The sequence below is a fragment of the Trichosurus vulpecula genome, chromosome 7 (assembly GCF_011100635.1).
Source record: "Trichosurus vulpecula isolate mTriVul1 chromosome 7, mTriVul1.pri, whole genome shotgun sequence".
Taxonomy (NCBI): domain Eukaryota; kingdom Metazoa; phylum Chordata; class Mammalia; order Diprotodontia; family Phalangeridae; genus Trichosurus; species Trichosurus vulpecula.
The window spans coordinates 195,253,189-195,272,276 of record NC_050579.1 but is presented as its reverse complement, the minus strand read 5'-3'; the positions used below and the strand labels follow the sequence as shown (position 1 = coordinate 195,272,276).

The window sequence follows — 19,088 nt, the reverse complement described above, 5'->3', positions numbered from 1 at the left end:
GCAGAATTAGCCAAATGGAAAAGGAGGTCCAATGGACCACTGAAGAAAATACTACTTTAAAAATTAGATTGGAGCAAGTGGAAGCTAGTGACTTGGTGAGAAATCAAGATATTATAAAACAGAACCAAAAGAATGAAAAAAATGGAAGACAATGTGAAATATCTCATTGGAAAAACCACTGACCTGGAAAATAGATCCAGAAGAGATCATTTAAAAATTATTGGACTACCTGAAAGCCATGATCAAAAAAAGAGCCTAGATATCATCTTTCAAGAAATTATCAAGGAGAACTGTCCTGATATTCTAGAGCCACAGGGCAAAATAGAAATTGAAAGAATCCATTGATCGCCTCCTCAAATAGATCCCCAAAAGAAATCTCCTAGAAATATTGTCACCAAATTCCAGAGCTCCCAGGTCAAGGAGAAAATACTGCAAGCAGCCAGAAAGAAACAATTTGAGCATTGTGGAAACCAAATCAGAATAACCCAAGATCTGGCAGCTTCTACATTAAGAGATCGAGGGGCTTGGAATATGATATTCCGGAGGTCAATGGAGCTAGGATTAAAACCAAGAATCACCTACCCAGCAAAACTGAGTATCATGCTCCAAGGCAAAATATGGATTTGCAATAAAATAGAGGACTTTCAAGCTTTCTCAGTGAAAAGACCAGAGCTGAATAGAAAATGTGACTTTCAAACACAAGAATCAAGAGAAGCATGAAAAGGTAATCAAGAAAAAGAAATTGCAAGGGACTTACTAAAGTTGAACTGTTTTGTTGACATTCCTACATGGAAAGATGACGTGTCTGATTCATGAGACCTCAGTATTAGGGTAGCTGAAGGGACTAAGTGAATGTGTATGTATGTATGTATGTGTGTATGTGTGTATATATATGTATATACATGCACATATATATATGTATATATATATGTAGAGAGAGAGAGAGGGAGAGAGAGAAAGAGAAAGAGAGAGAGAGAGAGAGAGCAGACACAGGGTGAGTTGAAGATGAAGGGAAGATATCTAAAAGAAATAAAATCAAATTAAGGGATGAGAGAGGAATATATTGAGAGAGGGAGATAGGGAGAGATAGAAGGGGATGGATTATCTCGCATAAAGGTGGCAAGAGGAAGCAGTTCTGTGGGAGGAGGGGAGAGGGCAGGTGAGGGGGGAATGAGTGAATCTTGCTCTCATCAGATTTGGTCTGAGGAGGGAATACCATACATACTCAATTGGATATCTTACCCCACAGGAAAGAAGAGGTAAGAAGATTAAAAAAAAGGGTGGGATGATGGAGGGGAGGGCAGATGGGGGTGGAGGCAATCAAAAACAAACACTTTTGAAAGGGGACAGGGTTAAGGGAGAAAATTCAATAAAGGGGGATGGGTTGGGAAGGAGCAAAATATAGTGAGTCTTTCACAACATGAGTATTATGGAAGGGTTATACATAAGGATACGCATGTGGCCTGTGTTGAATTGCTTGACTTCTTAGGGAGGGTGGGTGGGAAGGGAGGAGGGGGGAGAATTTGGAACTCAAAGTTTTAAAAACAGATGTTCAAAAAGAAAAAAAAAGTTTTTGCATGCAACTAGAAAATAAGATACACAGGCAATGGGGTGCAGAAATTTATCTTGCCCTACAAGAAAGGAAGGGAAAAGGGGATGGGAGGAGAGTGGGGTGACAGAAGGGAGGACTGACTGGGGAACAGGGCAACCAGAATATATGCCATCTTGGAGTGGGGGGGGAGGGTAGAAATGGAGAGAAAATTTGTAATTCAAACTCTTGTGAAAACCAATGCTGAAAACTAAATATGTTAAATAAATTTAAAAAAAGAAAGTAATCTGCAGAATTTATTATACTCCTTTTTAAAAGCATGAAGTATGAAATAGAGATTCATAGTTTCACATACAATTCTCTTCTTATATTCTGCTGTGTATTGGGGGAAATTTAGAAAATAAATATCATGTAATTGTCCTTTAAAATTTGTAAAGCATATTATATGTTATCTCATTTGATACAACAACTCTGGGAGGCAGGTGCTATTACTATCCTCCTTTTCCAGATAATGAAACTGAGGCTGAGAGAGGTTAAAAGACACACATCTAAGTAAATATCTAAGGCAGGATTTGAACTTAATATACTTGTCCAAATCACTAGATTCTCTCAAGTATATATTTTAAATTTTCTTTAGGATAAAGGGTCAATATACCATAGATTAAATTTTTAAGTATCTAGAGTTTATAGAATCACAGCTTAACAGAAGTAGAAAAGATTAAGAAGAGGTGGCAAAAGTATACAGAAGAACTATACAAAAAAGAGCTTAATATCACTGATAACCACAATGGTATGGTTACTGATCTAGAGCCATACTAAACTAATTACTATCCATCTATGCTAGAAAACTAGAGACAGAAAAATGAGAGAGGAAAAAGAGAACTGCATCTGAAGTTAGTTGGTAGAATACACAAATGGACAAAATATAATTTATTTTTATTCCTATATAAGTCACTCTAGTATAGGTTAAGATGGCTGTGAATAGGAGGATTCTTCTGTTTCAATTGATGGAGGCATGGCAAAATTGGGAAGAAGTGGATGCAGGTTGTTTGAGAAGTGTGGAACTACTGGAGTAAGAATTTGAAGTAACCCTTCCTACTCTATTTTCTTGGTTATAAATGATAGAATGCCACATTTTCAGATGAATAAAATTGTAAAGTGGCTCAGAGAGGCAATGGAAAGACACAAAGTATTAATCTCAATGATTTTCATGCAAGAAGACCTCCAATATAATTATAAATCTTCTGTAGAATCCTATTTTAGCATTTCACCATGGCAAAAAAGTAACTCTGAGTTCTCAAGGATTTAGCACCAAAGTACATGTTTTCACATGTCCTGCCACAATGGAAGTATAGGTATAGTGTCTATATATTTATTGTCTGAATACCAATTTAAGTAGAAAAAGCTCTTCATCAGGCTAGTCCCAGGGTAATGAAAATTTAGGCCACAGCAATTCTCCAAAACTATATAATAATTCATAGAAAGGTCACAATCTGCCATTCATGGAGAGGGTACCCACACTGATGAAGTCATAGATACTTCTAGTATCTAAGTACTACTAACTTAACATCTGATACACTTGTTCAGGGAACTAAATACATTTTAGCAAATGACAGAATAATGGTTTGTATCTAAAATGATTTAAATATTGCTGACAATTGTAGAAAGATATGTTCACTTTTCTGTATCTACTATATAAAAACAGAACATTTGCCAAATTGGGTCACATCTATCATTTAAATTAAAGCATATCTTTCATGGACCAATATCTTGATTCTAAATTAACATTATCACAATCTCTTTGTGATAAAAATATAGGTTCAAATTTGTCAAAATCGTATTTTCTACCATAATTGGCTCTAATATACATTTTCAGTTATTTGGCTTTTTATTATGAGTCCCATACATCTTAAATATTTATTTTAAAATATATATTTAGATGATACTTGATATTTAGTATAACTGAAGAACTCAAGTAAGATGCCTAAGGTTTAATTTGAAGCTACTAATTTATCAGAGATTAAATTATATAGGAAAAACTTTCACCTATAATATTTGATATTAAACATTGGATTCAATTGTACATGTGGGGAGGAAAAGAAAGCTTAGCCAGATATGATTCTTCATTTCAATTTTAAAAGTAAGAACAGATAATCTAGATTATATTTTATAGTGTGAATTTTAACTACTAAAATGTAATTTAATTATTAAATTTTAAAGGAAATCTAAGAACAAACTGATGGACTAAAATAATTCACAAAACAAAAAAATTGTGTACTTGTCTTTTCATTAAGTCCATTTTTTTGAAGGCAAGCACTACATTTAAGATTAATTTTAATGAGACATTATTTTAATTTATAATTATTAATGCTAATGATTTTCTATTTCATTTAAAAAATACGATTTCTTGTTATAGCTGTTTACTACTCAAAAAAATGCTTATTAACCCGGGAAATATTTCCGAGTATTAATAGCTAAGGTTACTAATCTCAGGACTAAGGTACTTAAAGTTGTAATCCAGCACACACGTCTTCCCAATTAGAGTCACTTTCATAAATATGTTTAGTAGCTATATTTTAGGAACTAACTTTATATAACTTGTAATATGCATGTTATTTATGTTACCACTGTTTTTTCTAATATTGTTAGGTTATTCAGAAAATATCCAGGGGGTGCATACAGTACTATAGCACCTTGAAAAATGCTATATATAGTGCTGTACTCAGCAGGCATACAAATATTTGTTGAAAATAAATGAAATAGGTAGGGCTTATTTGTGTAGGGGTGTGTGTATGATTATTGACCTGCTTTAGAAAATCAAAGGCAATCACTAATTTGAGAACATGTCTAAAAATGTCCTTTTAAGATTGTTTGGAATTCTCCTAGAGATATGCTAAAAATTATTATTTATTTCCTAAGCTATTCCATAAAAATCATTTTACCCATAATATTGACGGACTCACTTCTTACTTTATTGAAAAGACTAAATCAACCTTCTTCTAAATGTATCTTTATCTCGGATACTTAAGAAGTTACTAAGTCTCCCCAGGCCTCAATTTTTTCATCTGTAAAGTGAAAGAGTTTGACTAGACAAATGTTTGAGGTCCTTTTCTGCTTTAAATCTATGATCCGGTAGATAATCACTCTCTGCCTACTCTTTCTTGGAGATCTCATTCATTACCATGGCTTTACTTATCACCCCTTTGCAAAGGAGTCTCAAATATCTCCCAAAGGCTTTCTGATCTCTTGTTTCCAACTGGATCTCTTGCCCTTTCAAGTTCAACTTAACATGAAATTGAACTCATCTTTTCAAAATTTGTCCCTCCTTCAACCTCTCTATTTCCATTGATGGGATCATAAGCTCCTCAACTCTGAGATCTCACTTTTCCCCTGTTTTTAACCCCAGTTACTGCCTCCTCCCTGGTCCCAACTTATAACATTAAATCTCTTGCAAAGTTCTGGAATTTCTTTCTTTCCATTCATTTCCTCTTTTCCACTTCCACTGAAACTATCCTAGTTAGCACCTTATATATTCTATTACAAACTATTGTAGTAATCTCAGTAAATGGTCTTCTTGCCTCCAGTCATTACATCTCTGATCCATTCATCACACTGCTGCATGAATAATTTGAACTGCTGTCTGACCTTGTCACTCAAAAACTTTCAGTTTTTCCCTACTGCCTACTAAATAAATTATAAACTCCTTACCCTGGTATTCAAATCCAAATCCACCTTTATTTTATATTATTTCTTTCGAGATACTCTACATTCCAACAACTCTCCATCTGTCCCAGTTTTATTTTGTCCTTTGGTCTTGTGCCTTTGTTCATAGCATCTACCATATCATTTCTAATCTACTGAAATCCTTACATTTCTTCAAAGGCCCACCTCAGGTTCCTCTGATGGAGCTCTGGATAACACTCCCCCTTTCTCCTGGCAAAAACGATCTTTCCCTCTTCAAAATATCTCCACCCTAGCCTTCCCTATTACACTTTTCACACTCCCTCTTTGATCATAGCTATTTTCAACATCTCTCTCCCCTGAAACATACACACATATATACCCACAAAACCTCTGTAATCTCATGGAGAGCAGGATCTGGGTCATATCAATTTTTGCATCTTCGTTATCTAGCAGTTTGCCTTGCACATGGAATATCTTTGAGAGACATGCATACAGCAATCAGTCGAACTCAACAAATAGCTACAATAGAAGTTTTACCTATCCTAAACTCCCTTTACTGGCACATGCACTAAAATTGTAACTATATAGAGATTATCTAATTTTTTTCTAGTCCACAATGGATTAACAAAGTATAGGAAAGGAAAATTTTAAGAGGAAAAACAAATTATTGATAATCATTTGGGGAAATGTTCCATTTCACTGAAAATCAAAGAAATATAAATTAAAGCATCTTTTACCTACTAACACACACCCATCAACTTGTCCGAAATAATGAAAAACAATGAAACAATGCTGGCAAGACTGCACTCATTCATTGCTGACAAAATTGAAACCACATAGAATCTTTTTGGATTAGCAATCTGGAAGTCCGCAGTAAAAGTTACAAAATAATTATACCCTTTTATCCATTAATTCTATTGCTGAGAATATACATGGATGCTCCATTGTTTGGTTTATAAAGCCCTTGAAAACCTATCTCCAAGCCTACTTTTCCAAACATACTGCACATTACTCCCCTCCACACATGCTATGTTCCTGCCAAACTGACCAATTTGCTTTTCACCCTGCACATGACATTCTATCTTAAGGGCCCATGCCTAGAATGCACTCCCTTTTTACCTCTGGCTCATAAAAGCCCCAACTTCCTTCAAAGTTCAGCACCATAAAGGTTAGGACCATAAAGTACCAGCTTAAGAAACCTATTTTGATCTTTTCCTGTCCTGTCACTCACCTAATAGTTAATCCTCCCACTCCAGGGAAATAATTTTCTATTTATGTTTGTTTTCCCTCAATATAATATAAGCTACTTGAGGTCCATATTGTTTCGTTTTTGTCTTTCTATCACTAGCACCTAGCACAGTGCCTTGGCATAGTACTCACTTTCTAAATTCATCTTGGGGAACTAGGTAATATACTAGATTGAGTACTGGAGTCAGGAAGACGCACCCTGAATTTAAATCTGGCCTCAGATGCTTACTAGCTGTGTGATCCTAGGCAACTCACTTAACCCTGTTTTGCCTCAGTTTCCTATCTGTAAAATGAGTTAGAGAAGGAATAGCAAACCACTCAAGTATCTTTACCTAGAAAACCCAAATGGAGTCAGGAAGTCAGATATGACTAAAACAACTGAACAACAATAGTGTCTTGTATATTGCTATGTTATCAGAAACACCATAAAAGAGCCAACTCAAGAATAAATGAAACAGCAAAAAAAAAAAAACACTTCAGACGTCAAATAACAGTAATGGTTAAACAAAGTATAGTACACAAATATAATAAAATGATCTAATATAAGCAACCATGCACAATGGCAAAGAATACAAAGTAATCTAGGGGGGAAAATGATCCAGAAGAATGTAGCACACATAATCATACAAAAAGTGTTTGTGAATAAATGGGGATAGGGACTTAAGACAGTGGAGCTATTAAAGTGGTATTATTCTTCATGCATTGAAATTAACATACTAAGCCAATCATTCAAACAAGAAGTTACTAAGCACCTACTATGTGTCAGACTCTGTGGTAAGTGCTGAGGATATAAGCACAAAAAAATGAAACATTCCCTAATCAAAAGGAACTTATATTCTAATGGAGGAGACAATGAACATATACATACAGCACAAATACAAAGTGAATAAATAAAACACTTAGTATATATACCTAAATATAAGATGGTTTGGGAAAGACAGCCCTAGCATTTGGGTAAGGAAGGGGCTCATGAAGAAGATGGCTTTTAAGATAAAAGAAGAAAGGGACTTTATGGAGGGGGAGGTAAGGAGGGCATGTATTCCATACATAGGGGATAGCCAGTGCAAAGGAATGGAGACAGAAGATAGAATATCATGTGTGAGCAACACGTAGAAGGCTAGTTGGGCTACCCTGCATAGTATGGCAGTAGGAGCGACATCTAATGAAGCTGGAAAGCTAGTTTGAGGTAAGATTGTTAAAGACTTTGGAAGCTAAACAGAGAAATTTATATTTGATCCTAGGAGCAACAGGAAATCATTGGAGTACACTGAACAAAAGTCACAGATCAACAATTAAGGAAAATTACTCTGACAACAGTATTCAGGATAGACTACAATGCTGAAAGACTCGGAGGCACCAAGACCAATTAGCCGCATATTGTAATAATCTAGGTCAGAGGAGATGGGAGTTGGAACTAAGACCGTAGCTATGTGAGACTGGGTCACAAGTGAGAGATGTGGAGGTAGAAATGACAAGATTTGACATCAGAATGGATTTGTGGGGTGAGAGAAAGTAAGGAGTTAAGGGTAACATTAAGGTAAAATTTTGTAAGAAGGGAGAATTAAGAAGGAGGTGGGTAGGTGATGAGTTCAATTATGGGCATGCTGAGTTTGAGAAGTCTGTGAATCATCTGCATACAGATCAAAGTGGATGAAGATCCTGAGATAGAGTGCTTGGCACAAGAGGGCCTTGGACAGAACCTTGGGGAACACCCACACTTGGGCATGATGTGAATGATAAGCCAGCAAAAAAAGATTGAGGAACATAAATACAGTTGTTTGTATTAATGTTTAATGTTGTTTCTGATAAAACATTTAATTTTTTAAAAAATCCTACCTACCCTTAAAGGCCAAACTCAAAATTTTCTCCTCTTTCTATTAGAAGTACTGCATGATCCCACAGGCATGTAAAGAACTGCCTACAACTCTGAATGTAGCAATCATTGTCACTCAGAGAATGGGATGTGGTCATCCTGGTAACACTTTTTTGCTATTCAAGAAGGATCGTCCACGTCATAGAAAGGGGCAGTTATTTGCAAGTACAGAAGGTTTCTTAGGGCAAAACAGTCTGGTGATGATAGTAATAATAACTCACATTTCTATAGCAATTTTAGTTTTGCAAAGAACTTTCTCTACAATCTCATTACAAGCTAACTGGCAAAATGATGATTATCCCACTTTAATTGATAAATATGGTTAAATTATTTTTCCAGAACCAGAGCCAGGAGTCAATGAGGTCATCTGACTATAAAATCATTGTTCTTACCCACTAGGGAACACTACTCTCATTACAGTTAGCGTGGCCAGCCTAAAAATCTTTTGTGGTACAATCACAGTTTATAAGCTTTTTGGAAAAGTAACATATCATGGGGCAACTAGGCGGCGCAGTGAGTAGAGCATTGGCCCTGGAGTCAGGAGGACCTGAGTTCAAATGAGGCCTCAGACACTTGACACATTTACTAGCTGTGTGACCAAGGCCAAGTCCCTTAACTCCAATTGTCCTGCCTTCCCCCCTCCAAAAAAAAGTAACATATGATAATGTTAATTAAGAATTTATGTTTTAAATATACATGAATTTTAAAATGTTTATAGAAAGATGACTTTCAAAAGGTATATTTCTAGGAAAATAATTGAACAGAAAAAATCCAAAAGATTTAAAAGGTCAACATAGACTATATTTTAAAGTTTCTATACACACAGTTCCTAGAGGAAACTTTCTTTCAAGAAGTATTTTGGATATGATCTATTAATACATAAAAGGTTTTTAATGCTGAAGATTCCTATTTTCTTTAGGACAGAATTTCTTAGCTAGGGAGAAATTTTCTACTCCTGGTACTTAGGAAAGAAAGAGGATGGAACTTCCTTAAGTGTGAATAGAAATTTGAGAAAGATTTGGAAATTCCAGTAGGAAAAGTATTGTAAGGGTGAATAAAGATTTTTTTTTAAAAAAATACAAATTATGACAATTTAAATTTAAAGTACTTCAATGCCATGGAGACTACCTTGGATACCTGGATTTTTCTGAAAGTATTTTAAATTCTTGTCGTCTCATACATTTCTTCTAGTATCTTTGAGATATTAAAAGGTCTTTAAGGTATTAAAGGTCTTTAAAGACTTTTTATTCTGACCATTTTTATTATTTCCAAATTGCTAACTCACCATCTTTTTTCAGCCCCCTTGCCTCACAATCCAACATTTGGCTTTCTTCCTTTTGACCCCCTCTAACTCAATGAAGTTATGTCCAGGTCTGATCTTCTTGGAATAGGTACAATGTGAATGGGACTAGCCGATGAGTAGAGCATAGGTTAAATGGGGCGGGGGGCGGAGCGAGGTGCAGGGAGGGAAGTAATAAAGAATTAGAAATAGGAGATTAAAAAAAAGTATATGAAACCCCATGTATTCCATAAAGTCTTCTAGCTGACCCTGGAAAACACCTTTCTTAGTACAGGAGGGTAAAATAGAATGCATCTATCTAGAAAGTATAGCCCTAAGTATCTACTTCAATTCAGAAACCCCATCTTGACTACTGGTAGGTAATTGATTCCAAGAAGTAAGCATGTCTCAGGTTTTGTAAGTAGATAGCCTAAGCACCAGGGAGTACCTTCAACTCCTATTAGATAAGAAAGAATGAAAATCTCACCATTTATTCCAACAGAGGACTATCACTTTTAAGGTGTAAGCAATGGTTCCATATAAGAACAGCATATGCATAACATTTATGGTAGAGAAGGATTCCTTCAATGAAAGTCATTTGTACAGAAAACATGTAGTCTTATGTACAAATTCAACGAGGCAGATGACCGAGACCAGGAATTCTTAAGCTTTTTTGTGTCATGGACCCTTTGTTAAAACAATGCTTTTAAATTCATTAAAATAAAATATATTGAGTTACAAAGGAAACCAATTACATTGAAGTATAGTCATCAAAATATTTTTTTCTAAAAAAACAAATTCACAGACCACAGGTTAAGAATCCTGGACTAGATTTTCCCTAGACTCCCCATCCCATCTTTTTTCCTACCCCTTAAATTCAGCCTAAACTGTCTAGATGAGAATCCAGAGTTAGAAAACATCTTAAAGGCTTTCTAGTTTAACTTGTCTAAGACTGCCCTTTATAATATCCCCAAACTTTGGGTAATCTAGTCTTCTCTTGAAGAGCCTTAGTTAGTAGAAATCCACTAGCTCCTCGGGCAGTCCTATGATTGAAAAGGGAAGGAAAGATGAAGCCAGACATACAGGCGTGGCTGCTGTAGATATTAGGACTTGAGGAGTGCCCTGTATACCTGGTTAATTCATAACTCCCAAATATGCAAATCATAAATTATTGCATTACTTGCTAAAGAATATGCCATGAACAATATTGCAAAACTGCATGAGAGAACCTGATGCAATCTACACAAGGGCAACAACGGAGGTTTTAAATATTTTCCCACTTCCCCCAAGTACAATATGAGGTCAGTGTAGTGCAGTGTTACATTAAAAATACAGCTAAAAGAAAACTAAACCATTTTGTCAAAACATTGCTTGTTTTTTTTAAAAAAATATCTAATCCTGAAAGTAGTGAAAATGAATGCAATGAAAATTGTCCTTGAGGGAAAACAGAACTAAACCCAGCTAACAAATAAGTTTTTACAATAGCAAATTGTTTTAAATTTTTACTTAAACATTAAGACCTATATAAAAAAGAATATTTTTCTTCTAAAACAGTCATAGTAGAATGAATTACTCATCCAGTTCCACAGAAATAGTCCCCTATCATAGATCTTCTGTACAAATCTCCTATATCACATCCAGCTTATTATACTACTTGTCTTGCAACTGTCATTTTCTCTGCCTCTACAAATAGGTTGCAGAAATATCTTAATGCAAAAGACCAAATGACAGGGTACAGCTTACATCTCCCCTACTGGCTAACGTAGTACTTTGCATTTGATGAGTATTTAATTGAATTTATGTAATTTTTCTCAATGTATTAATGACATTATATTACAAAAATACTAGGAAACTTTGAGGACTTCTAAAACAAACTTAAATTTTAAGAAAGCTTTTAAAATTTGAGATTTTTAAAAAATTTTAGATATGATTCATCAGAGAAAAATCATTACAGGTGCCAATGTAAAATTACCGCTTTTTTCTTTCAAAGAAGTGTAAATTACAAACATGACAGCCTTGACAAAGCAACAACACAGCTAGGAAAAGTTTGTGTCAGCAAAAAGGGATAACCTTTCAAGATTTCCTCTTTCTCACTGCACATTCCTGCACCGCAGTGCCCATAGAAATCAACATTCAATTCAAGAACATTTACCACGGAAAAATCTTCAGAAAATAACAATCCTCAAAGTTCAAAGTCTAAATGGGCTGTTTTCTTTTTCTTTTCAACTTATAATGGCATAGATTAACTAGAGGATAAAGCCCACTAAAAGCATACAAGTGACTCTAAAGAAAGCTGGGAACGACAAGAGTCTTTTCTAGGTACCAAATTTTCTTTTTTCTGATGTGACTGTCAGGAAAGGTTGTGAGTTTTTTTTTTTTTTCATTTAAATACTAAATTAAGCCTGTCCACAAAGTAGACTTGTCAGATGAAATCAGAAGGTTTGGGAGTGAAGGGTGGGGCAGTTAATGCAATGAGCACTTAGGACCTGTAATTCTAGGGGACACTGCATACAAAACCTTCATCTAATATTTCTGACAAGAGCAGACAGGGTGATAGAAGCTTAATGTCAGAAGCTACTGGGATACGGGACGCGGTATCTCGTGTGTGTGTGTGTGTGTGTGTGTGTGTGTGTGTGTGTGTGTGAGAGAGAGAGAGAGAGAGAGAGAGAGACAGAGAGACAGAGAGAGACAGAGAGACAAGAGACAGAATCATAGTGACGCACAGAAGAATAGATTACCCATTTTAAGTGACTGCAGTAAACCCGAGTTGGGCACCCACTAGGTCATTTAAAAAAAAAAAAACGTAGAGCCAAGAGAGGAATAAGTATAGAGCGGATCGCCCGAGAAGGGGGAAAGGGAAAAGGGGAATGGGGAAAGGGAAAAGGGGAATGGGGAAAGGAGGGAGGAGGGGCTCGGCCACTTCTGCAATGACTGGTGGAGGCAGGGGATTCTGAGGCCATTTTGATGGTGTTCTCAATGCAGAAGGTGGATGGGGAGGGCCAGACGAGGGAAGATGGAGCAGCAATTCGAGACCAAGAGAAGGAGAGATACACCGCCTCCTCCCTCCTCTCTCGGCTTTCTCTCGGCTGCAGGTTCGTGGGGGATGGGGGTGGAGGGGGGCGGGGGGATGAGCATGCCGGGGACAGCAGGCGGCCGCGGCTCGCGGGGAAGGGACTGCGCGCTTACCTACGATGGACCAGGTCCATCGGTAGAACTCTATGGTATCGTTGACCGCGGTGGACACAACATCCAGCATGCGCGCCGGTTCCGAGTCCAGGAGCCCCATCGTGGCGATGGCGGGGCAGAGGCAGCAACCGCGGCGGTGGTGGTGGTGACGGTGGTGGCGGAGACTCTGGCAGCGGCAGGGAGGGTAGAGGCTGGCGGCTACCCAGACTCTGGCTACCCAGAGGGAGCAGAACCGGAGGTGACTGGCAGCTGCCGCCTGGCTCCTTTCTCCTCCCGGTCCTTGCTTCGGCTTCTCCTCCCTCCGGAGCCGCGGCGGTGATGGGGATGCTGATGGAGATGCGGCCGCAGCGGTGGCGCGGCGGGAGCCGGGCTGAGGGAGAAGCTGCTGTCAGCAGCGTGGAGGACGAGCAGGACCCACGAGCAGTCCTGAGGGAGAGGCAACTGCTGCACTCTGACAGCCTGGGAGCCCGCCCCGCGGCTCCAATCGTCTGTACTGGCGTCACGTGACCCGGGGGCGACACTCCCCCCTCCCACGCACTACTTACACTGCTCAGTCCCGGGAGAAAGAGAGAGGGCAAGCGTGGGGAGAAGGAAGAGGAGGGAGTAGGAGGGAGCACAGCGAAGGGAAAGGGAGGGAAGGAAAACATGGGCATACGCATGCGCATGAACCGCCCGTGGAAGGCTGGACAATCCACCCTGCATCTGGCGCCAGACGCAGGGTCTTCTGAGCCTTCCCACGGGGCAAAACCTAAGGCCTCTCAAGTAGCCCTGAAAGGCAGGGATAGGGGAGATAGGACCTGTGATGGTGAGAAAAAAGCCAAAGTCTCTCCACGAATCTCACCTCCCATTATTTCTCCCCCGCAGCCTCATCACGAACTCCCGCCAAGCATAGGCTAGTGTAAGTCCTGAGTGGCGAGAACTTGGGAAGAAGAATTAGAGACTGGGTCGTCCCTCTTACAGATGTCGCTTCAACAGCTTCCCCAGACGGAGCTCAGGCACTCTGGCCAAGGGCAGACCAGCGCTGTCTGACCTGAATAAAAGAGGGAACACCGGGCCACTTACATCCCCCCTGTAGACCTGGGGGAAGGCTCTGGTTCCCACACATTAGGAATGTCCCACATCACTTAAATACTTAATCATAACACTGGCGCCTCAAAGGGTCTAGGACCCTTTGGTTAAGGCATTTCTTTACACAAGAGTCTGCAGTTTCAATAGCCCTATATTAAGTATCACTCTGCCCTAGGCAGGAGGGCTGTGAAGACAAATCACAAACAACCCATGACCTCAAGGAGCTTACATTTGATGAAGGGTAGGGGCTGTAATATTCATTTTTTTTTTAAATAATTTTTTTAAAAGAGAGACAAAGTAATTGGGGGCAGCCAAATTGGGCTGATTTTAAAGTTAAAACAACAGCAAACAACAAGAAACTGATAAATTCAGAACACTCAAGAGCATGAAGCTCTGGAGCAGTCAGAGAAAGTTTTATGGAAGAGATGGAAGCTGAGCTGTACATTCAGAGATATGGATAGAGAGAGGGGAGGATATTCTAGGGAGGATCGTTACATGTGGGATATATCAGCAGCAACTGTTGGTTACTTTAAAATGTACTGAGATTGTGGAAAGGAGAACTAGAATATACTGTGGGAAGAGATGCATCCTTGGGAAGGGAGCAAAAGTATGTATGTGGAAATCCCCTAGCCCTCGAATCAAGCTAAACTATCTTTCTTTTGATTCCTTACACACTACCTTCTATCTTCCATATCCAAACCTTTACAGTCTGACCCCCTTTCTGGGAATGCACTCACTCCTTATCGGCACTTCTTGGTCTCTAGTTTCCTTCAAAGTACATACAGCTCAAATGCCATCTCTTAGGTGAGGCCTCTCCTGAAACTCCCAGGTGCTAGCAAAATTTACCTAAAAAATTCATCCCTAGAAAATTTACCTTGTATTAATTTGATGTATAATTACGTGTGTACATGTTGTCTCCCCTAAAGAATATAAGCTCCTTAAGGTTAGGAGCTTTCATTTGTGTGTGTGTGTGTGTGTGTGTGTGTGCACCCAGGACAGTGCTTGATATATAACAGATGCTTAATAAATACTCATTGAATGATTAGCTGATTTTTTTGTCACTTGGCATAAAGCTAATTTTTACAACAGGGTCTAGTAACTTTTTTACTGACTGCTTTATAGATTGTTTGAGATGCTTTTCTAAAGGTCATTTGGCAAAACACTTTGACATAGTTGACAATATCAAGATTGCATTTCAATATTTACCTTTTGCATGTATTCAAAGGTTTACTCAGCTGTATATTTTTTTCTTCTGCGGCAGGTACAATGAGTGTGAACATACTCTCAAAACCATAACAAACCAAAATTTGGGGCATTGTGTGTCTTTGATGGATGATGTCCACACCCATCAAGGGAAGCACAATCAAAGTAGTATGTTTCTTTATGCTTTCGCCTCGTTAGGCTGACCGGGCTCCCCCAAGTCATGTCCTCTATTCATGTCTACACGTACTTTAGACTCAAAGTGACTATAGGATGGAAATTGTGTTTGGTTTTCTTTATGAAGGACTTACCACCATGCTGCACTTATATACTACATAAATGTATTTAATAATGGTGAAATGAAGAGGCAAGGGGTACTGTAACTCCATTTTAAATGGCAAATGCTAAGGAAAAGAAAAGTAACTAAAAGAAATTTCTAGTGCAGTGACATCTATTATTTTGTATGAATTTTGCTTTCCTAGTATTAATTAAATGAATTATCTACAAAAGTATCAGTTACATTCTCATGTTATACTATAGTTTCTTAGGTTTATTTGGTCAAAACAAGGAACTACCAACCAACCATGCTTATTGTTTAAACAAGTGGGATCTAGTAGCCCAAAAGAATCCCTGTCACACGCTTCCTATTTGTATCAGATAAGGTATTCTGCTCCATACATTCACTTTGATTCTATAGAGAAAGTGAGAGCCCCCAATGCACACCTAACCCTCACGAGAGAAAATTGGCTCTCATTCCTGTATTATGGAGTCCTAACATTCATTTTAGGAACTGCGGAAGCAAGGTCTTTAATGAAGTGTGAAACTATTAGAATTATTAGCATTCCAGAGTGAAGGACATTTTTTTCCTGTAGCTAATTCCCTGCCCCACCCCAATCTTACTTAGTCTCATCCAAAAAAAAATTTGGATTTGACCACTAGGAGGCCCCAGTCACATATAAGACCTAAGTCATAAGTGCAACCTTTTACTTCAGAGGTGGGAGTTACACCTATTTTTCTTCTCCCACACATCTTCCCTACCACAGAAAAGGAGTAAGGGATAGCATCAATTACTATTTGTCTGTAAAGGAATCTGACACATCCTTGAGTCACCCATGTTATGAAAGAGCCTATGGAATCTGGAGTGATTGTACACAGAATATAGGAATGGGTCACAGAACTTCAAGGTAATCAGAATTTAGTATACAATGTAGTTATTTATAATGCTGTCTTGTTCATTAATTGTTTCATGTGTTCTATCTTCACAATAAGGTGAGAAACTCTTTGTGTGTGTGGATTGGGTCTTATCAGTGGAAATAGTGTGGGGTGCTGAAAGAGAAGAAAACCAGATTTGTAGTCAGAGAAACTGAGTTTGAAGGACACTCTGTTACTTGGTACCCATGCATGCAATGTAGGTCACTTAACTTCCCTAAGTCTCAGTTTTCTCAATCTGTAAATGATATCTAAAGCCTCTTCCAGTTCTAAATTCTCTAATCCTATATTTTCTTTGTACCTCATACTGTTTAGCACCGTGCCAGGCACATAAAAGTATTTCTTGATTAATAGATGAGATAATATTACATACAAGAATGTATGACTATGACCAAAACGCAATATATTCCAAATGTTAACACTAAGAAAGTCATGGATTTGGAGTTAAAAAGGAATTTAGAAATTATTTTCAAAATTAGGAAACTGAGGATGAGAAAAATTGAATGACTTGCCCAAGGTGGTAAATAGCAACACTAGGGTTTAAATCTAGATTCTCTCATTCCAAATCCAATACTTCTTTCACTGTATCTGTTCTACAACCTTCAAGAGCTGGCAAGACTGGTAAGAGGAAGTGAGCTTAAGGGGAAAGGGCTGGAACATGACTAGGAGGAGAGAGGGAAAGGTATTATAGCCAGAAGGAAAGATAGTATAGGAATGAGAAATCATATGAAAGCACTGAAGTGTGAAGAACAAAAATTATGAAGGACATAACCCAATTCTCACCCATATGCTACTCAACCCTGGATTCACGTAGACTTAAGTTCAGTGTGGAGGTATTTCAGACAAGTTTAAGTATCTTGGAAAGTATATGCTACATGGTGGATAGGGCAGTAGACTTGGAATCAGGAAGATTATGGTTCAAATCCTGCCTCAGATACTTACTATCTATGCCAGCCAGGGCAAGTAACGTACCCTTTCTGTAACTCCTTCATCAGTAAAATGAGGGAATTGCATTAAATGGCCTCAGATTCCTTCTAGCTCTAAATCTATATTCCTATGATCCTGTCTATGATACTTTGGCTTAAGTTCCCACACAACTTAAAAATCTGAATTATTAGTGTCAGATTCAGTCTAAATATCCAGTGGCCACAGGACTAACAGATAAGGCAAAAACTATATTTCAAAATAGTAAAATATTTAATTGTGACAAAACTATAAAGTAAAGAAATAGGAACATATTTCGCCAGACATTCCTGAGCAAGCAGGATAATCTTCCTTTCCCTCCCTCTAGAGTATTTGAGAAATAGTTTCCAAAATTTGTGATACAGTATAGGGAAGTTAAGATTTCAGTACAGTCAGTTGGAATGAGGAGATTCTAAAGCTTCTAAAGCAGACATTTGCTGTTTCATTGCTTGGATACTGTTCTAGAAGCCCTCTTCTACTCTACTGAGATTAAATATCTTCCTGCCATGCTCTGTGGCATTTTGGGAATATGCAAGAATTCCATATTTCCTGGACACTATCATTGCATTTCCAGATGTCCCATGCATCTCACTTTTAAACTTCCACCTTCTTAGGAATCTATTTGAACTTCCAGAGTCTGTACCTTTTCACACAATTATCTATACACACAATCTTGTGGAAATTGGAATACTGAGAACTTAAGTCACACTTGTCTTTGAGAACCAGAATTCCATGGAGAATGTTCTGTCCTACCTTGAGATCATAATCAGTACTCCTTCCCCTGCTACATGCACAGAAAAGAAGGGTGGAAACACAAGTTAAGTTAACCTGTTTGATGCAATCTCCCAAGAAAAAAAAATTGTAGTGCCTGCAAATGACACTAGGGAGAGATGCAAAATTTAGATAGTATATAGTCAACGTCCTCAAGGAGCTTACAACTTAGTAGGGAACATAAAAAATCAGTGGGATAGGAAAGCAGGCTATGATGTAGCCTGCTTTAAGTGCTTTTTTCAAAGTATTAAGTTGAGAGGAAGAGTCTAAAGACTTATAATTTTAAGTATTAACTTGATTTGCAAAGTAGTTGGGAGGGTTATAGGCATTTAAGAACTTAAGTGCAGTGATAACAACAACATAGGAAAGATAATTCAGGACATTGTAGGAAAGAAAAGCCAGGGAAGAAGATAGAGGGAAGAAAAGTCAGATACTCTTGTAGTTATCTCAGTAAAATAAGTTGATTTGTTTAATGCCACAAAGGGTAAGTACCCATAGAAGAAATATCATTTAAAGGAAAGAGCACTTCCATAACTTCATAGAATGAAGAGACCTTGGAGGTCTTCCCTAACAATTTATACTCAAGCAAGAAACCTTTCTATGACATCTCTAGCAAGTAGTAATAGAACCTTTCCTTGAAGACTTCCAGTAAGGGGGAACCAACTAAGAAGCCATGCCCCCACCCATCCATTGCCCTTTATCTGGACAAATTTATTCTACTTTTGACCTAAGCATTAGGAAGTTTTTCCTTATGTCACCTGACTCCCAAAGCCCATCAGTATGGGACTCCCTCCACAGTGATAGAGATCAATGCCCTGGGTTGCCATGGGATGGGGTGGAATTGACCCACAGTTGAAGAGGTGCTGAAGGGGTTGCAAGTGGAAAAGGTTTAAGAAAGCCTGGACTAAAGTGGCAGAGAGGAGACCTTCAATCTAGAGTCTCTTCAGGTTTTTGGACTTCAGGTACTTCTAGCTTCCAATTTTGAGAGATGATGGAAGATGCCAAACCTGCTTTAGGTTGTTGAAGAAAAAGACTCTGGGAAGATGATATGAAAAGAG

At 38.1% G+C, this 19,088-nt stretch overlaps 1 protein-coding gene across 1 annotated transcript in view; it reads right to left on the bottom strand.

Annotated features, from left to right (window-relative positions):
• Positions 1-15,404, bottom strand: part of ELOVL4 (ELOVL fatty acid elongase 4) — a 65,547-nt gene extending 50,143 nt beyond the window's left edge. The window contains 4 exon segments of the mRNA XM_036768282.1: positions 12,820-13,035; positions 13,038-13,116; positions 13,118-13,204; positions 15,399-15,404. Coding sequence (XP_036624177.1) covers positions 12,820-13,035; positions 13,038-13,116; positions 13,118-13,204; positions 15,399-15,404 — 388 coding nt within the window.
• Between the last annotated feature and the right edge of the window lie 3,684 nt (positions 15,405-19,088).